This window comes from Erythrolamprus reginae, chromosome 2 (genome assembly GCF_031021105.1).
Source record: "Erythrolamprus reginae isolate rEryReg1 chromosome 2, rEryReg1.hap1, whole genome shotgun sequence".
Classification (NCBI taxonomy): Eukaryota; Metazoa; Chordata; class Lepidosauria; order Squamata; family Dipsadidae; genus Erythrolamprus; species Erythrolamprus reginae.
Genome location: NC_091951.1, coordinates 228,903,226 through 228,923,890, shown reverse-complemented (window position 1 = coordinate 228,923,890; position 20,665 = coordinate 228,903,226). Strand labels below are relative to the sequence as shown.

At 38.4% G+C, this 20,665-nt stretch overlaps 1 protein-coding gene across 3 annotated transcripts in view; it reads left to right on the top strand.

Moving 5' to 3' along the window:
- Window positions 1–20,665, top strand: part of LOC139162144 (cystatin-F-like) — a 31,668-nt gene that overhangs the window by 8,570 nt on the left and 2,433 nt on the right. For 2 of the 3 annotated variants that reach the window (XM_070742186.1, XM_070742188.1), the window contains exons 2-4: window positions 14,126–14,314; window positions 16,090–16,262; window positions 18,081–18,200. In XM_070742186.1, coding sequence (XP_070598287.1) covers window positions 14,245–14,314; window positions 16,090–16,262; window positions 18,081–18,200 — 363 coding nt within the window. In that variant the 5' untranslated portion in view covers window positions 14,126–14,244. Of the gene's footprint in view, window positions 1–7,113; window positions 7,343–14,125; window positions 14,315–16,089; window positions 16,263–18,080; window positions 18,201–20,665 lie in introns of all 3 variants that reach the window. The other variant, XM_070742187.1, reaches the window with a different exon arrangement.

Below are 20,665 nucleotides of genomic sequence, written 5' to 3'. Positions count from 1 at the left end.
CTAGATAATTGGAGCATATGCACCAATGACAAATTCCTTGTGTGTCCAATCATACTTGGCTAATAAAGGATTCTGTTCTGTTCTGTACTGTATTGTATTCAGCAATGGGCTACAAGCCGGAACGCTAAATTGCGCTCGCCGTTGTGGCTCGTAAGTTCTTGCGGGACGAGCGCGATTTTGCTGCTGCACCTGTGGAGGAAGCAAAATTGCGCACGGAGCTGCAGGTAAAAACTCACTGAAACGTGCGCAATTTTGCTACCTCCACAGGTGCAGCAGCAAAATCGCGCTGGACCCGCAAGAACTTACAAGCCACAACGGCGAGCGCAATTTAGTGTTACAGCTCGTAGCTCATCGCTGACTGTACTATACTATTCCATTCCATTCCATACACTGAAGGGATCTGTATCAGAAACCAATATACAGACAAGCTATTTCAGAATAAATTAATGCAAGGGACAATCAGTAGCAGCGTTGTTAGCAACTAGTCATAGGCTAAGTGCATCAAACCACAGCACAATCAAGCCCAAGCAACCCCTATTTTTCCCCTTCTTTCCATGACTTCACCCTCATCTTGTCCCCATCACATTAAGGAAACAGCCTTAAATCACTGTTAGCTTTGCTGGGATTATGGTAGTGTTTCCCCCTCTTCCCCCAAGGGATCCTCGAGATACAGAAAATTGGTTATGCTTTGTCATTTATGATCTTGGAGAAAAATCAGGGAACTAGAAGAGATTGAAGCACTGGAGGGATTGGCAAGAATGGGTAGGCAACTCAATTTTGAATTTATTCCTCCTATATCAACACTGCATCCTCGAGTTTCTCCTATTCTGTACTCATGCCAGGGGGTTAGACTAGAAGACCTCCAAGTTCCCTTCCAACTCTATTATTTTGCTATCTCCCCCCCTTTCACAAGCATTTTGCAAATGTGAAATCCTCCCCTTATTCGTTGAATGTTTTCCTATCTTTAGAAATGACCATACTGTCTCAGAATGTCCATCAGTTAAGGTGGAAGATCTGTAATTTAATATTTGGACAGCACATCAAGTAGACAATAATCATCAATACATTGATGATACATTGCATTTTGTATCAAGTATATTTTCATCTACAGCCCATCTTCCTTCTAAAAATCTATTCTTTTATTTTCATTTAAGCATTTATTTTTTTGGCAATACAGTGTTCCCTCGCTTTTTGCAGGGGATGCGTTCCGAGACCGCCCGCGAAAGTTGAATTTCCGCGAAGTAGAGATGCGGAAGTAAATACACTATTTTTGGCTATGAACAGTATCACAAGCCATCCCTTAACACTTTAAATCCCTAAATTGCAATTTCCCATTCCCTTAGCAACCATTCAGATTATTACTCACCATGTTTATTTATTAAAGTTTATTAAAAAAAATATTTATTAAAGGCAGACGAAAGTTTGGCGATGACATATGACGTCATCGGGTGGGGAAAACCATGGTATAGGGAAAAACCCCGCAAAGTATTTTTTTAATTAATATTTTTGAAAAACCGTGGTATAGACTTTCCGCGAAGTTTGAACCCACGAAAATCGAGGGAACACTGTATCTGCATGCCTATGCTGAACCTTTTTAAAAAATCAGGTCCAGCTACTCCCACAGAAATAAGATGGAAAACGGAATAGCTGAAGAGTGTTTAATTACCCTTAGCAGGTGTAATTTTAGCTGCCCTCTTGGGGAGGGGGGGATCTTTTCCTGGCAACCTTGCTTTGTAGAACCAAATCATCTTAAAATGCCACATGCAAGTCTCAATTTATATAAATATCACTAAATGGGGAATCAGAAAATATAACTTTTTTTCTGACAAGGTCTGATTTATTTCATTTATAAAGACCAAGGACCTTATCAGGCACTGTTCCCTAAGTAAGATTTAGCTGCTGCCATAGACAAATACATCCAAAGTAAATATCTCTCTAGAGTTTAGCAGCCTTGAATAGCCTCTAGGTTTAAAGGTAACCTTTGTTAATAAACTTTAATTGGTTAAAAGAGCAATTAGGTTCACCTGCTCCTCACAATCAAACTTCCTCATTTTTCCTAACAACAAAGGCTTTGGCGCCTTGTTTCTCTTGCTATGCTCCTTATGCAGATAAAAGTTGTGCTGGTTGAATGTTTTCCTACACCTAGCAGTTACAAGCAGAAGTTGCCTATTAGAAATACAGGTAGTATGTGTTAAGTGAGAAATGTGTTCATGTGTCTACTCCATTTTTAGACTATTCTCCTCTCACTTGTCACGTGAATCAATACAGTTCTTAAATTAGTAACACGGTTGTTAAGTGAATCTGGCTTCCCTGTTGACTTTTCTTTTCAGAAGGTTACAAAAAAGATCACATGACTCTGTGACATGGGAACCATCATTAATGTGAGTCAGTTGGCAAGCATCCAAATGTAAATCCCATGGATCATGGGAATGCTGCAACAGTCATAAGTGTGAAAAATGGTCATAATGTTCAGTGCTGTTGTAACTTGGGTCACTAAATGAACTGTTGTAAGTCTGGGACTAGCTGTATATGTGGTCAGCTAGATAAACTGTTGCACATTATCTATTTATTTATTTATTTTATTTATTGGATTTGCATGCCGTCCCTCTCCGTGGACTATCTAATATCTAATCTAATATATTATCTAATAAACGAATGCAGACACTTTATCCTTTATTTGCTTATATTGAATTTTCTTGACCTCTGTATTACTGCCTAACAAGGATTGTCCTCACTCTACAATCTTGCTCATAAATGATGGCTTCCTCAATTTACCCAGTGTTTCCATTTGCATGATACATTAAACCAAAAATAACCATATGCCCTGTTGTAATCATAGGTTTATAAGCACTGAAATTTGAGAATAAGATATTACTGGAGAGTGATGTTTTAAGCCTAAATCGTGTGCTGAATAAAACCTTAATTCTTCCTCTATGGAAAGGCAGGCAGCGAAGTCCAGGCTGAGTAAGCAAGCTGCAGACCATGTATGGACTTGATATGCAATATGAAGAAAAACCTATAGCTAACTTCCATATAAGGAAATATACGGTATGCATTACTGACATTCCTTTGCAAACACAAAATCCAGGGAAAAGGCAAGGAATGTAGCTTCTGTTAATTACCTAAAGGGAAGCCACAAGAGAAGCTTGACTTATAAGGTGCAAAAGTGAATAGTAGCTGGAGGATGGCTTAATGTATGTGGCGTTCGCGAATTGGTTATTCTGTATCACATGTCAGAGAAGTAAAATACAATAAAAAGGAGAGAGCTTGATTCATTCGAGGTCGTCTCATCGAGAAAACTTTCTCTGTCACTTCATTCTGATGTGGCAATCATAGCATGCAGTGCCTCCCTAGAGGTCGACCCACCGGGGGAGGGCTGCATGCTTTCAATGCCCTCAGGTGCATACATATCACTGGACTAAAATCGAGTTTCTTGTTTTGCATCCTTTATGTCCTGGAAAATTACTGGTGCTGAGAGTTGGGAGCAGTACAGGTAATTCAGATTACAAAAAAGAGCAGAACATGCTAGAGTTATCTAAAATAGAGTTGGGGAGCTATGTTGGCTGGAGAATCCTTGGGGTTGAAGCCCACAAGTCTTTAAGTTGCCAAGTTTGAAGGCCTCTGAGCTACAGTATATTGTGGAAATCCAGCTATTTTCTGGGCTTCTTGTGTATATCAAGTCATACTGAGGAAGCTAGCCTGAGATATACATTCATATTTAGTGCTAGCCCAAATTCTGCATTTCTTAAGCCTTGGCCTATGCCCCACATATATAGTTATACTTGACATTTTAGAGTACAAAAGTACATTTTGTGTTTATAATCTATGCCTTGCATCTGGTAGAACATAGCTGTGCTACAGGAAAAGGACATGGCTTTGATGGTGCAGAGATAGATCTGACACCTGCTCTCAAGGTACATAGCTTCATAGAATAGAATAGAATAGAATTTTTATTGGCCAAGTATGATTGGACACACAAGGAATTTGTCTTGGTGCATATGCTCTCAGCGTACATAAAATAAAATATACATTTGTCAAGAATCATGTGGTACAACACTTAATGATTGTCATAGGGGTCAAATAAGCAATGAAGAAGCAATATTAACAAAAATCTTAGGATATAAGCAACAACTTACAGTGCATGAACCCACATACTAACTGCAAGTTCCTTTTTGTTGTACATTCTGCATCTTCTACATTGTATAACCCCTTTTTTTACTTTCTGTATAAGGAAATGTTGACAACTAGTATCTGATTGGCTGATATTGTGTGTGTTTTGTACTCCTTTGGAAATGTATAAAGAGCCCTGAAAAACAATCCACGTTGTTCAGACATTGCTTTTATATCTTCTGAACCTGATGCATGCATCAAATAAACCTGAGTTACGCAATCTCCTTGTGGTCTCCATTCCCTTGACTGGCAACTGAGTTTTGCCGCAACAATACTGTTGATCAAACATAATGGGCTGCTAGATTTGCCTAAACTATGTTATATCTATGCAATCCAGGTTTGAGGTGATGTGTAAACCTGTTGTGTCCCAGTGCGGAGTCCCCTTAGAAATGACGCACACCACTTTTGGCAAATAATCCTGTTTCCTACAAATAAATCCTCTTATTAGCTACGATAGAAAGTTCAAATATTCTTTTCTTAATAAGTCAAAATGTTACTTCTTAAGAGCTGGCCCAATATCAAATCTGCAAAGTAAACAGGCAATTAACTCCACAGTTATCAAAACTGACAGAAGTTGGCCGACACCCTGGTACTAATTATTTTCACAGAGCGATAATCCAGAGTTCAGAAAGCAGGAAAATCAGAACATGGCAAAGCTAGGTATATTGAATCAACCACGTTGTCTCCAGCAAGTGACTCTGTGTGCTTATGTGTTAAATAGCCTCAGGGCGTGGCCAATTAGCCTGCAGCTCTACTCGTGAGGAGACATCCTCCTCCTACAGAGCCAGTCATGCCTGCTAGCTGCCTTGCGTGCTCTATCATCAAGCAGAGGCTCTTCCTCTTCTCCTGAGTCACTCAGCTCAAACTGAGGAGGTGCAGAAGATCCTGGTTGGCTTTCAAACCTCTGGTACCGAGCTCCTCCTCACTATCGGACTCAGGTGCCAGGTGCATGTGATGAACTGGCTGTGCCACAATCATTTCCTGGTCCTCTAGATCCGTGACCAGCTATGTGGGATGTGGGCAGGCCACAGCAAAACCTATCCCAAACTGACTTATCTGCAATTCAAACCTGTAGCTCTGCAAATATAATTTGGCAAGTGTGTGAATTGCCAGGACTACCATTCAGAAAAGGGTGCCTGGGGGTGCTTTGTCACACCTGTCAGCCCTTTTGCAGGCATAAACTTGCAGCTGCAAAGGAAAAGGAAGATCTGGTTTAAGAAGATTGCTGAGAAAGACTACATATAATAAGAGCTGTGGTGGCCTAGTGGTTAGAATGCTGTATTGCAGGCTAACTCTGCTCACAATACCCAGAGTTTGATTCCCTCAATCCTGACCAGTTGACTCAAGGTTGACGTAGCTTTCTACCCTTCCAAAGTTGGTAAAATGAGGACCCAGATTGTTGGGGGTGATAGGCTGATTCTGTAAACTGTTTAGAAAGGGTTTTAAAGCACGGTGAAGTAGCATATAAGTCTAAGTGCTATTGCTACATCAATGCACTCACATACTCGGAAGTACCTTTTCCACTTTGATTCCCAAGCATTGCACAGCCCTGTTCTTACTAAACCAGCATTCCTAAGAGCTACAAAGATGGTGATATGTGAACTTACGTGTTATATGAAACTATTGTGGTGGCATAGTAGCTAGAATGCAGTACTCACCAGCTCAAGTTTGACTTCCATCCTTCTGAGGTCATTAACATAAGGACCCAGATTGTCGGGGGCAATATGATGACTCTGTAAACCCCTTAGAGAAGGCTGTAAAGCACCATGAAGTGCTATTGGTATTAATGTGCTTCAGGAAGGTTGCAAGCATGGTCTGCAACCAACAGTTTGGATGGTAGAATACTGCCCTCTGTTGGATTATGTTTGCCTCTATTGCTTTTGAAATGACCATTGAAACTAGGATATTCACCCTTATTCTTTTATAATAAGATACTGTATTATTAATTAAAACAAATTATAGTTGGGGGGTCAAAGACATTTTCACCAGGGAAAATTGGGGAGAAAAGGGTAATAATTCTACTTTGCACTTTTTCATTGTGTATTAGAACCTGTCAGAGTTGAGAGTTGTAAACATTTCCATAATGGATATTTTGATACAGTAATACAGGTAGTCCTAGCCTTAGAGTTATAACCACCACTAAGCCCAAAATTTCTGTTGCTAAGCAAGACAATGGATAAATAAATTTTGTTTCTTTTTATGACCTTTCTTGTCGCAGTTGGTAAGTGAATCACTGCAGTTTGTTACATTAGTAATATAGTTTATTAAGGGAATCTGGCTTCCCCCATTGACTTTGTTTGTCGGAAGATCTTAAAAGGTGATCACAGGACCTCAGAACACTGTGACCATCATAAATATATGTCTGTTACCAAGCGTCCAGGTTTTGATCATGTGACTGTTAAGAATGGTGCAACAGGGGTGAAAAGCGGTGGTAAATAACATTTTTCAATACTGTTGTAACTTCATTGGGTCTGGAGCTGCTGCTAGACCGGAACGAGCTGTTGAAGACTTAAGACAGTTGGAGAACATCCATTCTGAATCAAAGACGGACAATATGGTCATGGACTGTATTTGCAAGGAGCTGGGAACATTGTCTATGCCTGAACTCGGAAAGTGATGACAGTATTGGCAATAGGCCAAGTTGGAAGTGTGAATTTGTCTTCCTTTCCTCCTTTCAGAGAATAAAGTAAGCCATTAAGAATACAATCAGTTTATGAGCTTTTCCTCACTCGGACCTAGCTGTAGCACAAACATACCCTGGCAATTTCTTTCTTCCAGCAAGTCTTCAGAATGCTGCCTTCTTCTGATTCCCAGCTCATTCCTGAGGCAGCCATAAATTACCCTTATTTATTCCAAAGTTAGTGATTTCCCTCTTACCCTGAAAACATTTTTACAGTAATGACAGTACATTATATAATTCATCAACATTTCTCTCACTGGCAGAATCAGATGACCCATATAAGGAGAGTTGGACTGGAATAATAATAACGCACATGGCTAAAGATTATAAAAAGAAAAAAAGAATTGGGGAAATTAGAGGAAGAGTACAGAAAATTAGAGGAAGAATTACAAAAGGACCCACAAAGACGAGATATCAAACAGCAAATGATACTGATAAAACATAAATGAAATTTAATGGAAAAAGAAGAATTAGCCCCACAAATCAAGAGAAGTAAGCAAAAAACTTTTTCAAAAATGCAAATAAACTGGGCAAATGGTTAGCATATGAACTAAAGAAGCAAAGAGGAAAAAAGGTTGATTAGTAATGATAAATAATGATAAAGGAGTAGTATGTTATAATATGAAAGAGAAAAAGGAAATCATTCAGAACTTTTATGAAAATGTATATTAAAAAGATAACCTTAACGATTGAGAAAAGATACAAATGGCCTATAAAATGGCAAATCTCCCAAATGTCCCTGAAGACATAAAAATATGCTAAATGAAAAAATAATGGCAGAATTGAAGGAGGCAATAAAAAGGCAAAATAATAATAAATCCCCAAGGCCAGATGGATTCCCAATTGAATTGTACCAAGAAATGCAAGAACAATTAGAAGAAACATTATTAGAGATATATAATGCAGTAATAAAACAGGCAAAATACCCACATCATGGAAGAAATCAAACAGCACTAATCCCAAAAGATGATAGTGACCACTCTCTAATACAAAATTACAGGCCCATTTCTCTCTTAAATGCAGACTACAAGATTTTTATTTTTATTGTAGCTGAAAGATTAAAAAGATACTTAAATAGCTTTATGCATACAGACCAAAATGGATTCCTGCCTAGGAGACAAATTAGAAATAACTTAAGGATAATAATTGATGTATTGGAATACTATGAAAAACAAATTGCCTTAATATTTTAGATGCACAAAAGGCTTTTGACAACATTAATTGGGACTTTATTCTAGGACAGCTTAAAAACATGGAATTTGGATACAATTTTATAAACATTATCACAGCAATCTACACAGAATAACTAGCAAGCATAATAATAAATGGAAAAGTAACATCAAAATTTAAAATACAGAAAGGAACCAGACAAGAATGCCCGCTTTCACCTTTACTATTTATTTTGACCTTAGAAGTATTGGCAAGAATAATAAGGAATAACAACAAAATAAAAGGATTAGAATTAGGAAAGAATCATATAAACGATTGTTAAAAATGTGATTGAAAAACAGAAAAATGAATTGGTGGAAAAAATTAATATACAGATAATAAAGAAAATTTGTACTTGGGAATCAATCTATCTTCAAGAGGTATAACCCTTAAAAAGGATTACTATGACAAATTAAATGAAAAAATTAAAAAGGATCTAAAAAATTGGACAAAGCTGCAATTCTCCCTGATGGGATGGATTGCATCGGTAAAGATGAATATCTTACCCAAAATTATCTTTTTATTTCAGACCATTCGAATAAAACTAGATCAAGAATACTTTAGGAATTTGAATAAAATAATAAGTAAATTTATTTGGCAACAAAAAAGACCCAGAAGCAGGCTAAAACTACTACAAGAAGCAAAAGATAGAGACTGTTTCAGTTTACCTGATTGGAAGGGATACTAGCCGACAAACTATATTCTGTATGTGTCACATGTTTTTGCTGAACTTGAAAATTAAGGGAGACTAGGATAGATCTATTTAGGCCTTGTTCTGGTTTCATCAGCTAGCCATACCCTCACTGGGACTTGAACTTGCAGCCTTTGCCTTATATAACGCAGAGAATTAACATCTAGGCTACAGTATCCAGTCCCTTCAGCTCTGTACCAGGGAAGGGTTACATGTTTTTTGTGTTGAATCACTCTGGTATATTGAAGGAGCATCACGGCTTCCTTTTTGCCTCTCGGCCCAACCCAGGGCCATTTCCAAGGCAGTTAATTTATTCATAGCCGACAAACTATATTCTGTATGTGTCACATGTTTTTGCTGAACTTGAAAATTAATATATATATACATGAAGGTCTTGGCATATTCGGGTTTCTTCCCATGTAAGTTTAAGAGATTTCTGGTGACGTTTCGACAAGGTCCCACTCGTCATCTTCAGGCTAGTGCTTCTATCCTTGTTCTAGGGCGAACACAGCGAGACCTGAGCTGCCTTCCCTCTATAAATACTGGTGGGTGGGTGGGTGTGAAGTGCTGGCTCAGCAGCTGCAAGCTGTGTTGAAACTTCCTGGTGAGTTAGTGGGGTAACACCTGGGGTCATTAATGTAATTGATGTATGCTGATTAGTTGATGTTTATGGATTAGGGGTGATATCCGGAGTAGTTGGAGCTTGCAGACTACTTAGCTGTTTTGTAATTGGATGTAAAAAACTACAAACTGATCAAATCAGCTGCATACAATGAAAACTTGTATAAAATGTATTATAGCTGGCACCTTCCATCAGCACGATTGGCGCAAATGTATCTCAAACTTAAACCAAATTGCTGGAGATGTAATGAAAGAACAAAACTAATATATAGTTATGAATTAAATATAAAATAAATAGGATAAAGTTACTTAACTAATAACACTTTAAAGATAAATTATGAACCATTTGATTTGTATTAATCGAGATACTGTAAAGTGATTGATTTAAGGTGCTTGAAAGCAAAACAAATATGTATATAAATCAAATAACTGGAATTAATTTTTTCCCCAATATCACTGTCTGTAATAGCCGTAAAAATGACTAAGTAGATGTTGTGTTTAATGGATGTGAATAATTTGATTGAATATTCTTTTTTTCTTTTTTTACATGTATGCATGTATAATTGTTTGTTTCAAGTGCTTATATGTTTTGTTTTTAAAGTATATATTTCAATAAAAAATATTTTTCCAATTAAAAAAAATTAAATAAAAATTCTTACCTTCATCCTTGCCAGAAAAGAAATATCGTTAAAACTCTCGCCAATCATTTATGAGACTAAAAGTTTATCTGGTGAGTTAAAATATGACAGGATTTTACAGGATAATGGGAACTTTGAGGTGAACTAAAAAAACTAAGTTTAAAGGTACTCAAACACTAGCAATCATGACAAATCATGCACAACGCCATAGAGAAGCTAAAGGCAGTCCTCGACTTACGACCACAACTGAGTCCAAAATTTCTGTTGCTAACTGAGACATTTGCTAAGTGAATTTTACTCCATGTAAGCAACGGTCTTGCCACAGTTGTTAAGTGAATCACTGCAGTTGTTAAATTAGTAACATGGTTGTTAAGTGACCCTGGCTTCCCCATTGACTTTGTTTGCCAGATGGTCACAAAAGGTAATTGCATGACCCTGGGACACTGCAACCCAGGTCAGCTGACATTGCAATATGAGTCAGCTGACAAGCATCTGAATTTTGATCACATGACCCAGGGGTGCTACAATGGTCATAAGTGTAAAAATGGTTATAGGTGACTTTTTTCCCATTCCATTCTAACTTTGAATAGTCACTAAGTGAACTGTTGTAAATCAAGGACTGCCTGTTTTGAGATTTATAGAGCACCTCAATAACTTTAATGTGAAGGAAAAGAGTTTGAAGATTGATAAAGTTTGGTTTATATCACCCCATCATAAAACAAAATTAAGTTAATCAACTTCATGGAGAATCTTCAGTAGTCTCATCTGAAAAACAAACAGTTGCATGTTTCAAAGACCAATCAAAAATTAGTTGCTTTGGAACCTTTTTGAATCAGACCAATTACAAAGCCCTCCGGAAAAAGAACCAATCAGCAACGGGCTGTCCATAATTCCAGTGACTTACTCCAATGGGACAATAGTTCTTTATAAACATCAGGGTTCAGTCCTGTTCAGATGTCTGTGAGCTGCCAAGGGGTACACAACACAGGGGAGACCATTTGTTCCCTCTGAAAATGTCAGCCACAGCTACTGGCAAAAAATTACCAATACTAAATAATTCGACCATGGTCTACCAGCCTGGAAGTTCGTCATTATTTGATTGATGCTGGCTACGAAAGCCTGCGTTGAAATATTATTTCTGCATTATTATTTGTATTGTAAGATGGAAAGTGATTTAATTAGATTGTGAAGGCATAAAAAAGAAATGTGTTGTTGATATAGTATGCCAGCTTTGACAGATATCATTTTCAGAAGAACAGTATACTACATCAAGTGAAATATGTACAGGCGTAACTTTGCTGTTTTCATAAATCAGGGATGGGATACAATGAGATTTGGATATTTTCTGTTTACCTTTGTCACCACATGGCAGTACTAAAAGCATGGGGATATGTAGAGAGTTATTATTCAATAGCAACTGGAGGATTACGTCCCCACTATAGACTCCTTTTACATGAGATTCATGCCACCTGATGTTTGTTATTATTGATAAATTGAATATGTACAACTTTATCATAGTCAGCTAATTTCAGTTATTGTAATTTAGCAGACACAATAGTATGGTAGTTTCTTAAAGTTAATAAATAAATGTATTATAGCATATATTCCTCTTCTGCAATTTTGTTTCCTCTAGATCAGCAATGGGTCGCTCCTGGTTTGGACCGGTTCTAAGAACCGGTAGGGCCAGCAGCGGGAGTCTCCGCCCACCCACCTGGGATGCTTCTCACATGCGCAGAAGCATTGCACATGTGTGTGAGAGAATGCTCATACGTGTGTGAGCATTCGCGCAAACTGATAGTAAAGGGTTTTAGAACCCCCTGCTGCTGTAGATCCTATAATCTATTCCAAACTATGCTTGCTTTACATTCTTTATTTTATTTATTTATTTATTTATTTTGTCAAACAAGTAGTATTATAGTATATATTAACATAACATAACATAAGTAGAACGTAGTAATAGAAAGGATAATAAGACAGTAGGACAGCAACATTAGGCACAAAAGTGCACTTATGCACACCCCTTTACAGACCTCTTAGAAAGGGGGAGAGGTCAATTGTAGATAATGTAAGGTTGAAGATTTTGGGGTTGGGGGAAGCAACATTCTGGTAGTTGTGAGCTAAGCATTTCTGGTACCAACGTAGGGAGGGCTGATATTAGTTTTTATGCACTAGATCAATGCATTGGGCGCTTATCTTTGCATGATCCAAGAGGGGAGAAATAATAAATAATGAAGTTAAATTATCACGATGAATAGCAATAGCAATAGCACTTAGACTTATATACCCTTCACAGTGCTTTATAGCCCTCTCTAAGTGGTTTACAGCATTAGCATATTGTTGCCAGAAATCTGGGTCCTCATTTTATCAATCTTGAAAGGATGGTAGGCTGAGTCAACCTTGAGCCTTGTGATAGTCGATCTGCCAAATTGCAGGCAGCCAGCAATCAGCAGAAGTAGCCTGCAGTACTGCACTCTAACTATTGCTTTACTAGGGCTCATATGCCAAAATAGAATTAAATTAAAATTTAAATATATTTAAAATGAATAGGAGGCCAATCTGAAACCTATTTAAAAGTAAATAATAATAATAATAATAATAATAATAATAATAATAATAATAATAATTTATTAGATTTGTATGCCGCCCCTCTCCGTAGACTCGGAATGAATTGTTAGTTAAATGAATTGTTAGTTAAATATGTATATTATCATTTCCCCTTTGTACCTTAGTTAAATAGAACCTAATGAATTGTTAGTTAAATATGTATCATTTCCCCTTTGTACCTTTATAAACTCTGCAAAATATTTCACTCATCACTTACAATAAACTACAGTATAAAAGTTTATGCCAGGAATGGGTTGTAAATTATTTTACTACCAGTTTGCGTGCGCACATTCACGCACGCGCAGTGCTTCTGCACATTTGCATAAGTGTCCCAGATGGGTAGGCGGAGCCTCCCAGCACTACCAGTTCTAAGAACCAGTCCGAACTGGGAGCAACCCACTGTTGGTTTATGCCATAATAAATTTGCAGACCATTCAAAGGGTACAGGTGGTGCTTGACTTAACACCACAATTGAGACCAAAATTTCTATTGTTAAGTGAGACACTTGTTAAATGAGTTTTGCCTCGTTTTACAACCTTTCTTGCCACAATTGTTAAGTGAATCAGCACAGTTGATAAGTTAGTAACATGAATGTTAATTGAGTTTTGCTTCCCCAATCTTTTTGCTCATCAAAAGATTGCAAAAGTAACATACGTAACTTTGGGACACAGCAACGGTCATGAACATGAGCCAGTTGCCAAGCATCTGAATTTTGATCACATGATAATGAGGATGCTACAAAGGTCCTAAGTGTGAAAAACGGTCAGTCATTTTTTTCAGTGTTATTGTAACTTATTGAACAGTCACTAAATGAACTGTTGTAAGTCGAGGACCACCTGTATAAGGTTCTCCTCCTCCTCATTTACTTCAAGAGACCAAATTGATCATTTCTTTGCTAATGAGTAGTTCTAAAACTGGCCTCAAAGTATACAAAAATCTGTTTAGCTCCCTCACTTCTTTGGAAAGATGTCAGCTGACTGGCAGAAATCTGGAAACATCAAGGCCAGTGAAATGATTTTCTACCAGTCTGAGAATAGGTGAATTCATTGTCCTTCATCTCAACCTATTTCATAAAATTGTACACCTGGGGGAATATGAACGTCACTTTCAGCTCCTGTAGGAAAGGCAGGGGTATCATTCAAACCAACAAACCAAGTTTTGCAATCGTGTGTTACAATTGTCTACCAGTTCCTTTTCTGTTCTGAAAAAAAAGTATGGATTTTGCAAAGGCAATTATGCAGAAGTTAGGAAATCATGTGAAAATTGTCACCACAGTCCTAATGACTTCAACAAAAGGTGTGGTTTTTTTTTTTTGCTTCCCAAGAGGGATCGCTATCTGCCAGCTCATAATATATAGCATAAATAGATTGCCACTTTTTGGAGGCAAATTATTTTACTGTGTGCATTTTTTTTACTCTTTTCTAAAATTGTCAAGTAAAACTGTTAATCAGAGCTATGGAGAAAAAAGATAAGCTAACAGAAGTTACATATTTAAAAAAAAAAAACCCACAGGCTGTTCCTGACCAATGAGAATTTCTGAACAAGAAGTATAAGTCCCCATTTCCTGTTTTGGGTGAAGGTGTGAAATTGCCACTTGGCTCCAATTCTGTTTATGGTAAAGCAAGACAACAATGTTCTTTGGATGGAGGGTGAATATTCTTTGCGTTCTGCTTCTCTATGGCGTGCCGAATTCTTCAACTGGTAAGATCAGGATGTACTTTAAATATTTTTGAATAGTTTGCATAACAGAGGGAATGTTGATCTTCCTAATACTGTTTAATATTGGGTGGATTGTTAACTTATGATAACAAGTGGTTGGATAATTCCATTTCTAAAGCCAGGCCATTGCAAAATGCCCTTCAAATAGGTATATTGTTTATTCAACAAGTTTATTTTAAAAAACTATGACAACTTGATTAGTACCTTTGTGACATAAGAGACTTCTATCCTGCTAGAAGGTTCTCATTGCTCATTTAGCTGTGCTGTCATTATTTTTATATTATTATCATGATATATAGTTCTGCCTTGGAAAAGCGCAGCATTTTGGTTTTTTTATGGCTCATTTTGTATAATCACCAACAAAACCAATTAAATAAACCATCAAACGAGAATGCACAGAAAAAGCAGAGGCAGGAAGCTTAAAAATTATCTGGGGCTTGATAAATTACTAACTCGCTCCTTCCATTGTAGTGTTTGCTTAAAGTACAATTAAATGAAGCTACAGTACATTAGAAATAGAGTACAGCACTGACATTTACGTTGTTTAAGAAGGAATGTTTAAGTATATGGGCATAAGCGACACTTTCCAGGGGAAGACAAAACTCAGTACATGCTGAGGCAAATTAATACTTGAGTGAGTCACCCACTAAATTCTTTTATTTAGTATTTTCAGTTGCAAGTACTGATAACAACTAGCAAAACAGGCAGATAAGTGGTTTGCTTATGGTTTAATACAGGCTGGGCTCACCAGCAAACTAAACCACAAAGTAACTACTGTAATTACATTTTAGTTCAATGTGCTATTTTAACTTAGTGAAGGCGATTAGTTTATATGGCTGAGAGAGTTACTGAAAACAGACAACGGCGTTCATTCTGTAAACCAGAAGTTACTATTTGTGTTCTGCAAACATCACCATGAAGCATAAGGCAGAAGTATAACTGAAAAAACATTGACCCGTAATTAGTTTCTAAATTTCCTCGTATTTTCTTCCCACAATCCTTTATAACTTTTGCCATTGCCCATGCAATCCAAAGTTGGAAATAGGGTCACAGGGAAGTAAACATGGAGACGTCTAGCCTAAACCCCAGTCTAGTGAAGGAAATCGCTATAACCCCAACAGATGCCATTTAGCCTGCAGGAAAGGAAAACCAATGAGTCTTTAAGACAATATAGAGCAGGGGTCTCCAACCTTGACAACTTCAAGACTTGTGGACTTCAACTCCCAGAATTCCTGGTTCTAATTTGAGGATTACCTGTGCTCTCTTTGAACTTTGAGAGGGCACAAAGGGGACTATAGATAGTGATATGTTTGTGTATTGCATTAAGAAGTATTTTATTTTTTGGAGTATAAGTATTGGGGGAGGGAAATAGGGAGGGAAATCTACCTATCAGGTATTTATGTGGTTAGCATCCTTAGTGTGGTCAGCTTCAGCAATCCCCTGGTTATCCTCTGGTTAGGGCTGAAAAAATAACTTCTTTGGAGGGAGTAGAAATGAAAAAACCTTGCAAGGGGGGGCAGGGGGGGGGAGATCATTAGCACCTTGCTGGGATGAAAAAAAAAGCTTTGAAAAAGCTACATTCGAAGTATAAGACGCACCCAAATTTTCAGCCTCTTTTAGGGGGGTGAAAGGCTTATCTTATACTCTGAAAAATACAGTATATCCTGTCAAAAGAAATAAATCATCTGATAAAATATTTTTTCCCAGACTGAGAGTTTAAAATAATTGTCCATTTATAAATTGTTATTCTTGCACAGGTGTCCCTGGGCAGTTCTCTAATTCATTGATTCTACCTGGATCTCCTTTCCCTGTAAAGACAAATGACCCCAAAGTTCAAAGAGCTGCTAGGCTTGGTGTTTATAAATATAACAACAGTACAAATGATATCTTTTTGTTCAAAGAATCTCACATAAATAAAGCCACAATACAGGTAAGTACTGCTTGATTCTTACGGCAACAAATGCAGTTAATTCTTTTGCGGATAAAAAATGCAAAACACAACTTGCTTTTTTGCTCCTGTCCTAACGGGAGGGTTATTTTTTCCCCTGAGAAATGGTACAGGTGACTGATAAAGGAGGCTATATAAACCCATCAAAAATTTCCTTGATGACAGACTCCAGTTCAGAGTTAAACATCTTAATAACTCCCTCTAGTGGTCAAAAATGTTTATTTGATTGTTTATTCCTTTTTGTAGCCAATTAGAGTTCATGAAAATTGGAAAATTTCAACCACAACAAACCAATACAGACAGTCCTATACATTTTTTTTCTCATTTGTTGCTTGGGCTGGAACAAATTTTTAAAGCACATTGAAGTCTGTTGGGTTGTTAGTTGTTATTCTGAGTGCAGTTGAAACATTGGTTTTGCACAGTCTTAAAGTTGGAGTTGGGGGTGTGGGTGGAAAGGAAAGAAGGAAGGAAGGTATCTTACAACAGCTCTGCTTCCCCTTTCTTCCCATGTTGGTGTGTTGGAATCCATCCCAGCTTCTCCTTTACCACCAACTGCCCTGCTCTTTCTCCTAGCAGCTGCTGGACCCTCTCTCCTGCCTCTTCTTTGGTTCTCTTCACCCACCCATGTATCTCCTTCCGGCCGATTCCCCCCATGCTCAGTTGCCATCAGCCTATTCCTCTTGTAGTTGGAACCCCACCCATGGCCAAATTTATTTATTTATTTACTTATTGGATTTGTATGCCGCCCCTCTCCGGAGACTCGGGGCGGCTAACAGCAACAATAAAGCAGTGTACAATAGTAGTCTGATGTTAGAAATAATTAAAAGCCCATTAATATAAAAAACCAAACATACATACATACATACCATGCATAGAATTGTAAAGGCCGAGGGGGAAGAGGGTCTCAATTCCTCCATGCCTGACGGCAGAGGTGGGTTTTAAGCAGCTTACGAAAGGCAAGGAGGGTGGGGGCAATTCTAATCTTTGGGGGGAGTTGGTTCCAGAGGGTCGGGGCCGCCACAGAGAAGGCTCTTCCCCTGGGTCCCGCCAACCGACATTGTTTAGTTGACGGGACTCGGAGGAGACCCACTCTGTGGGACCTAACTGGTCGCTGGGATTCGTGCAGCAGAAGGCGGTCCCTGAGATAATCTGGTCCGGTGCCATGAAGGGCTTTATAGGTCATAACCAACACTTTGAATTGTGTTATAATTCAAATACTCCTCCTAAGGTCTTAAAATCCTCAAGGGAAGAAGAGAAGAGAAGGAAGACCTGGCATTTACACCTGCAAATCTCTCCTTGCGCACCTGGCAAGGTGGAAGGTCTCCTTCAAACCACCCTTGCTTCAGGCATTGTTTGTATTCTTGCTTCAGACTTTCTGAAAGAAATAAGCTAAGCTATTGTTTATGACTTGGGATCCAGCAAGCTGTCACAGCTGGGTGGATGGCCGGATAAACCCAGATGGTAGTCATAATATTTTTAAATTGATGTTGCTTTAGGTTAATGTGAAACCAGAAACATGTCCCAACATTCTGGCTAGATTACTGGTTTTGGAAACCAGGAAATAGGTCCAGCACAGACAAGAATTTGTTTTCTGATATTATAGCCTCTATCCGTTGAAATTATTATTTAAAAAATAATTACAAAAAAATTGACAGATCAACTTGGTGAATGGTAGGATGAATGTTCTCAATTGCCTCCAGTTTCCTCACCATTTCTAACCCCCCCATCCCCCCAATCATCTCTTTGGCTTGTTCTCAGTGCTTTTTAATAATATGAACATGGATTTTTATTTTTATTTAGATTGTGAAAGGAGTGAAATATAGACTGGATGTTGAAATCCGCCGGACGGTATGCAGGAAAAGAATACCGCATCTCAACTTGGACAGATGTGATTTCCAGAAGAACAAGATGCTGCAAAAAGTATAATATGTTTAACTTCTTTGTGTTATTCTAAGAAATCAGGGGTGGATAGGAGTACAGTACCAGATCTGGACTGTAAAACTCTGAACAACCATTAGATGGCAGCAAAGAGCAATACTTTTCTGTGTCTCCTTATTGCCTTCTACCAATCAGCCAGAATTTTGGAGAGGACAACCAATAGCACAACTATTAGAGCTATTTCTCCACAATTCATTTGCATGGGATTCATTCATCCTAATATTTTGAACATGAAATCCTTTTTCAGTGTCAACTAATAATTCTAATAATTCTTGTCTTAGCAGAAACAACAGTGTTGCTCAATCTCTTGCTACATTCTTAACTAGAATGGTCTTGAAGCCATGCTGTTAGAAAACATGCTTCACTTTCTTATATGTGCATTGCCCAAGTTTCAAGGAGCTGTGTTGCTTCCATAGGTTTCCTGAGTGACCTCAGCAATTGCCCCAAATTCTCCAAATGAATAATTTATTTCATGGAACAACTTTGGATTTCCCACAGTGAAAAGATGCTAGATGGAAAATTGGGGAGGAAGGGGGAAATAATTAAAAATAATAAATAAACAGCAGACTTTGATGAATGTTAGATAAATCTACATCAGGGAAACGCACAACACTGGTCCTTGCTTAACAATGGTAATTGGGTATGGTGGCAGTTGTGGTACTTCCGATGGCTGTTCTTAAGCAAGTACAGTGATACTTCTACTTAAGAACTTAATTCGTTCCGTGACCAGGTTCTTAAGTAGAAACGTTCTTAAGTAGAAGCAATTTTTTCCCTAGGAATCAATGTAAAAGCAAATAATGTGTGCAAACCCATTAGGAAAGAAACAAAAGCTCAGAATTTGGGCGGGAGGAGGAGGAGGAAGAAGAGGAGGAGAGTCGCTGCCGAAGGCAGAAGGTGAGGTGAATCAAAAAAGTCCAAAACTTTAAGGCTTAAAAAAAAAAACAGGGACTCTGAGGTGGCGAGGCGAAGCACGTGCCTCCCATATACCCGATGCGAGGCTGCCTTCCATACACTGCGCCAGAGAGAAACCCAGGCGAGTGAGAGGGGGAAAACTGCCCGTTCTTTGACCGAAAGGTGGTGGCTGCTGCTGCTGCTGCTGCTACCTGCTTCCTCTTCCTTCCCATGCTGAAGGCCTCCCTTCTCCTCTCACTCACTCGCTTTGTAGCCGGTGCCTTTCCTTCACTGTGGTGACTCCTTGGTTTGGCTGAAGCTGAGTTGATCTGGCCGGGATGAAGCGCCCCCTTTTGCCTTTTTGCGCCCAGACACTCTGGGATGCAACCTTGCACCGGGTGTATGGGAGGCAGTGCAAGGGAGTCACCACAGCGAAGTGGTTTATTCTTTCTCCCAGCGCCCAGAGAAAGGAAAACACTCTGTTCGCTCTGGGCTACCAAAGCCTCCTTAAGCGCCACCAAAAGCCGAGTCTTCGGAGAGGGGCGGCATACAAATCCAAATAATAAATAAATAAATAAATAAATAAATAAATAAAAGGCTCCTCTGGCAGCCCAGAAAAGCCCAAGATGGCCGGGATTAAATGGGGAATGGCAGGAAACTGGCCAGGCCTTCGTGCCACTCTCAAATTTCCTGGAAAAATTTTCCGGGCTCGGGTTCTTAAGTAGAAAATGGTTCTTAAGAAGAGGCAAAAAAATCTTGAACACCCGGTTCTTATCCAGAAAAGTTCTTAAGTAGAGGCGTTCTTAAGTAGATGTGCCACTGTACTGTGCAATTGTTATGCAAGGAAATCATGTGAACATGTCTTATGATTTCCTGCCATTAACTTTGCTTATGAGAAGCCAGCAGCGAAGGTCACAGATGATGATCATATGACCAGGGGATGCTACAACTGTCTGAAATCCGGACTGGTTGCCAAGTACCCAGATTATGATCACATAACTGTGTGGCAGTTGCAATAGATGCAATTTTTAGGACTGATCATAAGTCTCCTAGTTCAGCACTGACATAACTCCAAATATTGCTGAACAAGTGGTCAGTAAGTAAGGACTAGCTGTTTGAAAGGAACATCATGGAAGGCTTTTTTGCTGAGACCTCTTCAGCTCTGGAGCTAACTTTGATTGCAGTATCCTGTCATTGCTGTGGACGGAATTAAATTGTGCTCATATGTAGAAAAGGAAGATGGAGCAAATTGATTCTGCTCTGGATATCCTTCTACAATATATTAGAAGGAATGTACATTACTAATATTTATTTATTGTACAATATTTATTATCAAATGCATATGTCGCCTGACTCCCAATGGTTCTTGGAATAAATTGGGTGTAAAAATTCCTTTGAAAGCTATTGTTTCTTAAGCTGACATTGTCTTTGTTATTGTTGTGAGCCGCCCCGAGTCTACGGAGAGGGGCGGCATACAAATCTAATAAAAAATAATAATAATAATAATAATAATAATAATAATAATAATAATAAGCGATGGAGGAAGAGGAAGTCTG